General features: G+C 37.6%; 1 protein-coding gene across 3 annotated transcripts in view; it reads right to left on the bottom strand.

The window, feature by feature from the left end:
* The window catches only part of LOC110852585 (partitioning defective 3 homolog), a 35,119-nt gene that overhangs the window by 18,861 nt on the left and 4,193 nt on the right, over positions 1-12,065 (bottom strand). For 2 of the 3 annotated variants that reach the window (XM_035853539.1, XM_035853540.1), the window contains exon 3: positions 3,361-4,170. In XM_035853539.1, the coding sequence (XP_035709432.1) occupies positions 3,361-3,564 (204 nt within the window). In that variant the 5' untranslated portion in view covers positions 3,565-4,170. Of the gene's footprint in view, positions 1-3,360; positions 4,171-4,552; positions 4,625-12,065 lie in introns of those variants that run through there. The other variant, XM_035853541.1, reaches the window with a different exon arrangement.

Here is a 12,065-nt window from a genome sequence, read left to right as displayed (position 1 = left end):
AGATTTCACGGGGGTTCGCCCTTCTCCCATCACTGCCGGCATGCCCAGTGTGCGTATCTAAAAGTTATGATTCATGATTCTGATGGATTTTTAAATGGTTTCTCCCCCAACGACGCGACGCTATGCACATATCATCTCGGTCTTGCTGGTTTCTCACACAGATCAAAGAAATTTGTAATTGTAAATCAAGTCCACCCAGCCATTGGGGAAAAGTGGAGGCGGCACGTGAATGAAATCCCATAAAATAAATGCGAGTGATTCAGATAGTTGTATTTTCTGGAAGGAAATGCGAAATCGATTCGATACCGTTGGTACTCTATGTACTTGCTGGTAGTCAACTCGGTTTCCTCTCTCTCTCAGTCAGTAAGTTTGTAATGAAATGTCCATGATTCAGTTTCAGACGTACGTATCATGTACAGACATTGACCATAATATTATTCGGCATCCATGTATCACACACACCGCACTTCCTCCCCCTCATAAATGATGCAGTTGGAACAAGGTTGTCCCCTCAAAGTTTTGTGTCTATGTATCTCATGTTTAACAATGATGGAGAGATGCGAAATTATTTATGAGACTCGGAAAATTCGAGAAATATTGGACACGAACTTATTCTTAGGAGAGTTCTAATGCCATCTTATTTAAAAGAGAAAGTGCTGTTTCAATTAAAACTTTAAATTGCTGAGCCCCCAAAAATATTACTGCTGCGATAAGTATATAATTGTAACAATATGAAGTGTTGTGAGACTTTTCGTCATCGAAATCTCAGCAACAAAAAGGTTAGTTATAGAGATTTTGGTGAAACAAGGAGGGTTTTGTAAGAATCAGCTTTTTTAGCACCCACCTGAGACGCTCGTTGGACGTATTATTGAGTCAGATAGAGGAACAAGGAATACGGAACGGTGAGTTATTGTGACGGTAATGAGCTCTAATGGGGTAATTGTGGGGCAATGAATGATGAATGAGGAGCAGCCAAAACTTCACAAATGTTTGACGCAGAATACGAAATTTTTTCTAAAAATTGAAGCAAACAAACGCGGTCATGCACGCCAAAATAAGCCAAGCTTTCTACTCTAATGAACTTATATGTCACGTCACGCGATTTTCTCAATCCCAACGCCAACAGCTCGACTCCGAGCATTAAATCCTCCAAAATCCTCTCATGCCGAGGTGTTCCAACTCCTCATAATTCCCACGCGTCACATTAGCATCATCTCCACTTGCGACAGAGAGAATCTGCACAAGAATATTAATAACACGACTTCTGACTTCTATCCGCAAGCACATTTCAGTTCCAAGTCTCTGCCTAAAAACTGTTTTTTTTAAATAGAGTTAATTTCAGTTTTAAAGAATCCCTGACATGTGATACATTTTACCTTCAGCCAATTAGCTAAATAGGAAAATTCGCAACATTTATTTGAAACATTAGATAACGGTTTGGTAAAAATAAGAATAATAATATGTAATTTTACTATTCAGTAAAAATTCCCATGTTAAAGCCGTAATCAACGAACGATGAACCTCTCACTCTGGATTTATCGAATCACGCACCTACCCACCTATATAAATACCCAACCGACAAAATCGTACTACTTTTATCACCAGCTCCTTAGCTGGACGGACGCTGAAATTGGCCTACGCTACCTAATAATGGATCGAGGATAAGATTGTGACAAACTGAATGATACAAACGAGATATCAGAAGAGGTGACCGTTCCTTGATTGCATGACTCTGACATTTGCACGATTTACACACATTTCTATTTCCCACTCCCTCCCTTCATGTTTTCAATTCTATCCAAAGGAAGGAAGGAAGTTGATTCACTGAAACGATCCAACATTGGTTCAATAACACGAAAAAAGAGTTAAAGTCCTCCTGCGTTTCCGATATGTATGAATGAATGTACACGACGTGGATGGAGTTTGTTTGCACCTGTCCTTCTCGTTCCCCATATTTTTATTATTACAAATATTAGTGTTATTGCATCACTAACGGACAACAAGGGAAAGCTCTGTCCACCAACAATGCATGTGTCTATCATACTGCGATATTATACTACAATTTATGTAATTTCGTTAGGGTTTAAGCTAGCAAGTCACGACTTGTTCAACTGTCTGCGAGTTAAAACGAGTCTAATCAACAAACTTGTAATTTCTTTGCAATCAGCGCGCAGAGATGAATAATTTGCATCGTCTAATTACGCCAAAGTTTGGTAATGCTTTAGCCAAAACTTAATTTAAACCCGTAAACTTGTCATCCCACTAATTACTAATTAGGTGAGCATTCCATTCAAAAAGTATGCAAATCTCATTTGTTGAGCTTTAAGCCGTTATTTACGACTTTAGTTTGTTTGATGGTTTGAATTCAACACAACCTCCGCCATAAAGAGTTCAACTTTTACAAAACTTTCTGAAATTCGCATAGTTCATTTTGTTGGTGAGATCCCCATGAATTTTGACAAGTAGGAGACATGCGGAGACAACTTTACAACTTTTTTTATATTTATAAATCTGGACAACCTGCTGGGCATTCATGATGCAAACTTTCCCAAACGAAAAGAGCGTAAGAAATATACTGTGTAGATTAGAAGAAGTGAGAAAAGACGGAAAAAATCCACGGGATAATTTGGCTGCATTTATGCACTATGCTCCTCATTGTAAACAAATCACGACCTGTTGACACCAATGCGCTGAAACAATGCGTACCCTTTTGCACTGCTAATCCTCAAAAATGGTGCTTGATTTATACAATTAAGACGGAAAATTAGCGAAATTTTCACACTAAATATGCTATGCAGGCACCAAGAAGCAAATACTTGGTACCAACTATGCAAAGAAAAAAATCCAATAAAAACAATGCGACAAATTCTCTCTTGTTATATATGTCACACGGTTCTATTGGGAGTTGTATGGCAAAGAGGCATCAAGATGAGTAAAAGCGAAGATAATTAAATTTGTCGTTAATCTGTTACATTACATACTGTTCTTTTTTGTAGTTTTCCGGTTGGTTTATTCCTTTTATCATAGATTTGTATGTAGCTACAATTGGATGTTTTTGTGAGCTCTTTTTATTACACAATGCTATGAAATGCAGTGTAAACGATATTTGTGTATGACCACACGATCTGGACATAAATATTTAGTAACTCTCTTTTAGGTCGTGTGACAATGAAATGAAGAATTAAAACTGATATGTGCATACAGCCAAGGATCAATTAAACTTTCATCCAGTTACGTAAATTCATATTTTTGATTAGGAGAGCGCATAAAAATGTTCAAATCCATAAAAATTGATTTTTAGAAGTGGGTGGTGATGTGAGATGGAGTTATTTATTGAGAGGACATAAATTAGCTACTGACCTTTCCAGCGGCCTTCTTGTATCTGAGGATGGCTTGGTGCATGAGATCCCGGACGAGCATTTCCGTGTTGGAACATGGGACGATGACCCGGACGGCGCCAAAGCAGACGGTGACCTTCATCTTGCCTGTCGTTCCTCCGACGCCGCCGCCTCCCTCGCCGATGTCGTCGTTAGCATTGACACCACCTTCGCGGCGCTTACCCATCCGTCACGCTCTTCTGCACTTCCTTCCTTCCTTCCACTCAATTTATTCACTCGTCCCTCTCTTTTATTATTACGACGACAAGACGACGACGGATAGTGCCGCTAAACTCACAGGAGTGGCAGTGGTAGTGAACGCTCGTGTATTGTTACTCGAAACTAATTTACAATAAAAGCAGCAGTATACGGTTGGAATGGAGTTTTGCAGTTTCCAAGTCCACAGAGGCGTTGCTCTACCTCCCAACCAACACACGTGTGTATATCATTTGATTGAGGCACGGATCGTCTTCACTTCACTCACTTTAGCGACAAAAGTTTGCCAAAATTATTATTTGTACTTTTCAATTCAACTCCACGTTGCAGTCGTCGCACCGTGAAATGGGGCTATTAACTTGAAACTTATCGCTTATTGTGCTGTGGAGTTAATAAGGCAGATAGATTCTTATGATGGGGGTAGTAAGTAAGGCTGATATGGTTTCTGCACTCTTGAATTTCGAAGCAATCCACTTCCACCATCACCTTTGGAGTTGCTGTAATCCGCATTCTTCAACATTTTCCAATTCCACATCGGCGACTTCATGATCTCCACTAATTGCAGGCACCATTCGTTCTGAAAGAGATAATCAACAATCAAGCGTAAAATAGCGTTCTTTAATGTGTCGAAACGAATTTCTTCTTCTTTGGGGTGGAATAAAAACTGAATTATTGTTCGATTTCGTCGATTCTAATAACATGTTTGGGGGGAGAGAGAGAAGGGATGGATGATGTGGAAAAAATAGTAAAAAGTGCAAACTTTTCATGAGTTTATTTCCGTCGATATTTATGCACATAAATAACTAACCAATCGCGTACTAAATTCACCACTTTCCTTCTATACTCCACAATGCCAACTAGTTATAATCGCACAACTTTTTGTGCTTATAATATGACGAAATAAACCCAGAAAAGTGTCAATTCGCACTTCGCAGAGAGAAATTGATGGTGATACTTACAAATAAGAACCTCATTTTCATGATAACAGAATAAGTACAGGAAATAATCGAACAGGGAAGTGATTCTCTGTGGAGCAACAAGCTTCTCTAAATTTGTATTTCGGATCTTCCCGATTCATACATACAAGTAGGTTGTTGGCCAACATTCAACGTCGCACATTTCATCATGCCAATTCCAATGATAAGCACACATTGTTATCGTTAGTAAATATAAATCGCTTGTATTAGGAGTACCTCAGCCACGCAAAATCGATATCCATTCTTACGCGATGTGACTGACCGATTGCGGAAAAATAGAGCTGGCTATCTGTCTAGTATGGCACGATTTAATCGAGGATGGATTGATCAGCAGCATTTGTCCATGTTCATTTTCTTTGGAACTGGAACAAATGAAACTTGATCCAACAAAATATTTTATTCTGCAAATAACAGCGATATGTACATGTGCAAATTTGAGCAGTAAATTTGAACATTGAATAAATGGTCGATTTTTTATTAGGGGAATGGAGTGGTCTCGAGCAGCAAAAACTATTTGTACCTCTGTCTGAACGAGTGTCAATTCCATCAGCAAAAAATTGTAAGCGACTGTCATCTGATACAAGTAACACACTTTTTAATGTTCAACATTTGAATCATCTCTCCTCACACCCGGCGTCACAGGAAACTTGACTCATGATTCTGTTTATTGATCCTGTCATCAAATATCGCAATGCATAGAAAGAAACTTACCTACTATTAGAATTAGGACAAACTCTCATGTTCTTATTTCAGGTAGCATTCTAAATCCGGTTGAATTATTGTTACGAGGGACAAACAAACGTGCGTTTTTGCAAATTGTCATTTTTCAACACCGAAAAATCATGCTCGACACGAAAAATACTAAAATTTCTGAAAATTCATCCTCCATACGTCGAAAATAAAATATTTTTGTTTGCTAACTGGATATTCGATTTCAAACTCGTCCGATTCCTTTTTATTCATAGATATTTAGTACATGAGTCATCAGCAAGATGATCCATGAATGTCCAATGTATTAAAACACAGGGAGAAATTCAAAGCACTTTGCTGAGATTTAAGTTCCAACTAAAAAGATGTGAATCACAGCATGCATAACGGAATGCAAGAATTAAAATTCCGTAAATATCGTCAGTTTTCAACTGTGAATCAAAATATTCAAGATTTCTACAACTGACTACCGAGGCCTCACATTTGCAGTCACGGAACAAAGAAAAGTTGAATGAATATACAGTCGGTTTGCAGGAATTTGCATATTTGAAAAATTCACAGCAATATAAAGTGACGAAGACGACGAGGACGAAGTGATGGTGGAAATGGTTGTGACGGATCGGAGGACAAAAAACCAAAACATTTTAACAATTTGCCGACATCCATTAACTGTCAACCACTTACTTGTTTGCATTTTATTTTATTTCCAACGGTGAATTGTGTGGTGTGATGTGGATAAACTTTTAGCTCGATGCAATTTGAAATTATCCCAGCAAAATCCGAGGAGACAGACAAAAGTTACACCATGCAGTAATCACTACTTACTTATGTATACTTACTACGTACATGTATGTACATACTATGCAGGTCTATTGCCTCTGTTCACTTACTCTGTTGATAACAACTTTTAAAGTCCATCAGCAAAATGACTTCACTTTATAATTTAACAAATTTTCAACACATTTGCATTGAATTTGTGTCAGTTTTCTTCAGGCACGTCACACACGCTTTGCAAGACGCTTACTTATATGAAAACATTGAATAAATGGTCGATTTTTTATTGTAGAATATGCACGGGCATAATTCAGCCTTATCTTGGCAGCCTTGATTGTCCTTAACAAGTCCTGCAATCTCAGGTCGGAATTTGTAAAACCTGATTCAAAAGAATTACAACTATGTACAAAAGACAAGCTAAGCACTTTGTACTTCCAAACTGAGGCAGTCATCCCACATGTGCAAGCACGTATACGTACTTTTTTAAAAATATGTATGGCAAGCAGTCTGAAAAGGTAGCTTCTTATGTATTCTCGATACGGAATGTATCATTCTTTCTGTAATAACAAAAAGCACGATGATGAGATGACGCCGTTGGCAATGTCAAATCACTGACTCTCAAAGAAAATCATTATTCGTATTTATTTCTCTCCCAGCAATGATGAAGGTATTTCTTTACAGGCAAACCGTGTTAAAACCTAGTGTACGAACAAATGATGTAAAAAATGTGCTATAATTTGTACCCACTTCATATTTATTTGTATGAAAATATGCTGCTGCGGTTTCATCCAAGAAATTTTACTTTTGAAAGAAGGACATTATAACTTACACGTGACTATTAGCTCCGTAATAATTTTATAGCCACATACATTTACAAGCAGCATAATATTGTATGAATGTTGTATGTGGGGGATAAGGTGTCGAGGTAATAAAACTAGCTTTGAGTCATACCGACAAAAATTCTGCGAAAAATTTGAGACGAGCTTGCATGGTCACAAAAACAATGAATCAATGATGCTTTCTATGTGTACGACCAACTAATAATTCTTGAATCCTGTTCTTGGTCGCATCCACAATCCAGCCCAGGTGAATGGTGAGAATGTGATTGAATTCTTGGGCGATGACTGTTACTCCTGCTTCAATGAACTCGGCAGTGCTTTTTGTTGCGAGGAGTGAGTGATTCAATTACGGCGTAAAAAAATGCTTCAATATGTTCCTGCCTCTGTTTTTACATCCAAAACATTTGCACCACGATAAGTTTATCTCTTTATCTCTAAATATATGCAAAGTAAAATAACTATGTAAATCTCTAGACAAACTAAAATTTTGATTACAAATTGTAATTTACATGTTGGCGTGTGAAAATTAAAACTCAAATTTTGAAGGAATTCTTTATGCAGCTGGTACAACTTGGCATTGAATATAGATCAGTCGTGTGGCTTCTTTTCTTGTGTGACCATGGGTTGAAAAAAAATCTAATCCCTCGCACAATAATAAATTAAGTCTCATCATGAAGTTTTCACATATTAACATAATCCATAAAGCACGCAAAACCCATTTTGTCTACAAACCATATGTGATACAAAACATGTTTTCGAAATCTAAATGAGTTCGGACCATGCTAACCAAATAAAAATATGCAATAAGTAATTTTCGCGAGCCTCAAACACAAACATTGCAGCACAATTTATGACACACAAAAGAGTACACATTTCCTTCTCGGGGTATAATAGGAAGCTGTTTTAGAGAACTTGGTATTAATCATGATTTACACATTCTAACAACTCATAACAATAATAATGCAAATGAGATTATAATAATTAGTGTCAGGAGATGATTTGAACAAGTTTTTGAAGTCTCAAGTTCAGTTCATTAGCACCACAAGTTATCACTCGATGTGGCAAATATTTGTGTAGTACTTGGTACCATGTCTCAATTTACCTTCGAGTCGTCAATATAAAAATATCTCTATTTGTTAGCACTGAAACGTTTGAAGTGAACTTGACCACTCGCTTCATATCTTCTCTCATCAGTACGTAATAGATTGAAATCGCGTTTGTATTTAATCCACCTGCTCAATGTACTCCCATAGGGCTTATTAAATCTAACAGATTTCAAGTTAAAATAAGTGAGACGTTTCGCGATGATTTGACCTGATTGCACATAAAATTCGGAAGTGGAGGGAGGGGGACTACAATTATGCAAGAGGAAAATAATAATAACGCCAAAAATGGCACAACTCGTAGGACAAATGGCATGTAATGAAGGGGTAATTGTGCTTATTCTTGCCAAAGACCAAAGGCAATATGTCTAAGCAAATGACAGCCTTGAGCCTTATTTTACAGCGCTTATTGTACAGCGCTAGACCCACAAATCACTCAAAAGGTCTATCGCAAATTAAGCCACAATCACCGCATCCAATTTGATTATTAATACCTTACACCACAGTCACCTACGACCTCCGCTCAGCCACAAAAATTCAAATTGAAAAAAACTGACAACATTCTTCTTCCCCATACACATACAGTAAAAGTCTCCAAAAGTCACGACTATTATTTCATGACACCACTGATAGTTTTCACAAGTATACAGATTACATATAAAAAAACAATTTGTTCACGATTCTATGCTTGATTATAACTCAAGAAATTGATTGCATACTCATTACTTTCTTCAAACCATAGCGAAACCAATAATTGGATAAATTAATTGGGAGTTTCGAAACGTATCTTTTTAAGCAGCTTCATCCGCATTTTTGGTTTTGCTGCACAATTCGCTAAGCAAATAATATATAAAACCTGCAAAAATGCATATCATATTTCATTTCGTCCTGACTGTCACTCATTATTTCGTGTACGACGAGTTTCCTATGTACAACTCCTCACCAGCCAACAGGGTCTAAAACTTCAACTGCGAATAATGCCAAATTCTCGTTCACAAACTGAAACTTTACACCCGAACTGCACAACAACAAATACTGACATAAAAGTTTGAACATCGCATTGCCAATTAGGTATTTTCCCTCAATCTCGTAAAAAACAGAGTCAAGTTTCAATTCAATTATGCACATATATCTCAACTACTTTATTGCCATTATTCTTCTGTCCAACTTAAATTCCCTTCAGAATCTGCATTGCAGATTTAATCCTATGTTCACGAGATGAAATTGCGTGCTATTTTCTAGCACAGGATTTTAGTCCATTCCATCCATACGGGGCACGATGATGACGATGTGAACAAATCCAAGGGATCAACTATACACACAAATATGTACATATATACAACCCCCATCATTTATGGGCATGGAATGAAATTGGAATAAATTCACAAGTAACAAAAACGTCGCGAGCTAATAAGAGCAATTTTAGAGCGGAAATTGAATACGCCAACAACGAACCAACAAACGCTCGGCAGACTCTGTTTCATTATTCATCCGCTTCTCTCCACTTGGGCGAGCGAACAATGCAACATTTGTTGAATTTGAGGGACCATACGACAGACGCGCATAGAAATGTGCGGATTGAGTTGCATTGTCCGTTCATCTGTTTCATTTTTTTTCCTTTCACACGAAAGAAAGGAAGCTTCGGGTGTCTCATTTTATTAAGTTAATAACCTTACGAGCTGAAATAAGACGCGAATTCCAAGTTCAATTTGTTCAACTTAATCTTAATAATGACGAGGTCATGAACTACACTTTGCATAAAACATGGTGCTGATCATCATGTGCCATTGTTTCCCAATTCAGAAATGACATCGTCCGCAATTTGTTACAAATACATACGACACTGCAAGGTCCACTTAAATACAAGGTCCACTGGAATAAGAAAAACCTCAAACTGTCCCACTTCATATTCACCCTCAAGAAACTCGTGAAATTTAAAACGATTCCTAAGCAAAGACCTGAAACGAACTTGTGATACTCGAAGTATGGAATTAGGTATACCGTACTTTTTTGTGGATTCGTACGTACTAAATCTACAGGGAACCGTCAGATTGTTTTACGACAACCCTCTTCTCTTTCTTTTATTGTTTCACACCAACAAAAAACAAAAATGAGATGAGGAAAATAATGTCTCAACTGTTCCTTCATTCGCTACACTTGCACTACGTTACACAAGTTTGGTCCCAAAAACAAATGGACAAACGGGATCGAGTGTCTGTCTACTAACTGGGGGAGGGTTCCAAAAAGAACTCCGTCCAAGGGCTCATTACAGCAGAAAACTAGAAAATGAAGGAAATATGACTGCTCGCCCTTCCACATAATATGATGAAAGGGGTGCAGTCTTCATGTACTTGTTAGTTGGTTTTTGGTCTATACTTACATTTTGGGAAATATATATTAAAGCTATGCAGACTGTAATAAGATGGCTTGCTCTCAATTGGGTCTGACTGTTAATTTTTTAAAACAAAAACTTTGCCACTTACTTTACGTATGTATCTACAGCACTTTACACTCGACTCCGCTCTTCCAGAATCTCATATATTCTGTATTTCTGAGAATTTTCATTTCAAAACAAATCCCACTCTTGAAAACCGACGAGTAAATCTAATCTGTAACGCTTAACCCAAACATTACTTAACCATTGTATTTATTTACTAATAAGTAAAAGCATTTAGTCTTCAATCTATATACTTCTTCGCTTTTCTCGGAGCTCCTGCACTATAGCATAACATGAATAAATAAACCAAAATTGTGTGCATCTGATTAGTAGCACAGCAAGCCTGAAAGAAGTTTGGAAAATGACGACTCCATTGAACTGATGAATATCTGTGTGTGTAATACACACTGTGTATTGCATCCGTCAACTGAGGATCTACCAGAAAATTGCATGCGGGTGAGTCCCGTTGAGCGAGTGAGTGAGCTTATATCAAACGGATATTAGATCATTTTCAGCGTTTAAGAGAACAATAAGCGACTGACTGACTGCTGGTTGAATATTGGTTTGAGTAACGGTAACGGGACTTTGCCAAAAATGTCGACAATAATGAGAAACCAAACCACCAACCAGTGAGTAACAAACTTTTTTAACCAAACACAACGCTCCATGTGCGCGACTTGTATGACCAAATTGAATTGAAATGTACCAGGACCAACTGCGAACGTGTGTTCAATATAGCACATGCATCACACGTCGAATCTAATGTAGTCATCATGAATGAGCCTTGCATTGTGACAGACTTTGCTAGCGTTGAAAAAAACTCCTGCGCTCAGTCAATGCAGCAACGCAGCAAAAGGTATTCAGAGGACTTGAACAATGCATTCAGCACCATAGACCAAAATCCTCTCTCGGCCCAATTCAACAAATTCATTCAAAGATTTGCTATCTTTTTAATAATTATATCTCATTATGCTACAAATGTCGATGGTGGTGCGAGTATTTAAGGGGCTTCCTTCAATCCTTGGTTCGCTCGTTCGTTGTGTATATTTTTGATTCTCAGAGAAGAGACGACTCCTTTGAATCTTGTTTTGCAACTTGATTGACTCTATTGAACACTCGGTTTAGACCTCAACTCTGAGAAGAACTAACATACATTTATGTATGAGGAGAAGGAGGGGTTCTGCTAGTCACCTACCCACCAATGCAATAGTATTAAATATTGAAGGATTTGTTCTGTCGAACAATGTAACAATCCGATATAAATGATGAGTACACAAGAGAAGAATGCAAAATGTATAACATAATAACCCGGTTTTGCCGAGTTTCGGTCACCCATTATTATTGTTATTATCAAGCAGCAACCCCTCAAAAATTTTAGAAAGAAGTCAGCAATCAAATCACAATTATTCACCTCATTCGTATCAAACCAATACAACAAATAATAAGTGGATACTACACGTTTACTTGAGGATCGAGATGTTATTTGATGATTCTGATGGTATGAAGAGGCCTTAATTCTGTAAACACGACGGAAGACGGCTTCATTTGATGAGGAAATTGCAAGTCATGACCATGAGGAGGTAAACTGGACCAACTTTATTTCACTTCATATCACCATCAGTGTACTACTAGTG

This window comes from Folsomia candida, unplaced genomic scaffold, assembly GCF_002217175.1.
Source record: "Folsomia candida strain VU population unplaced genomic scaffold, ASM221717v1 Fcan01_Sc007, whole genome shotgun sequence".
NCBI lineage: Eukaryota > Metazoa > Arthropoda > Collembola > Entomobryomorpha > Isotomidae > Folsomia > Folsomia candida.
Note: the sequence above shows the minus strand (reverse complement) of the source record. Positions and strands in the feature narration are given on the sequence as shown.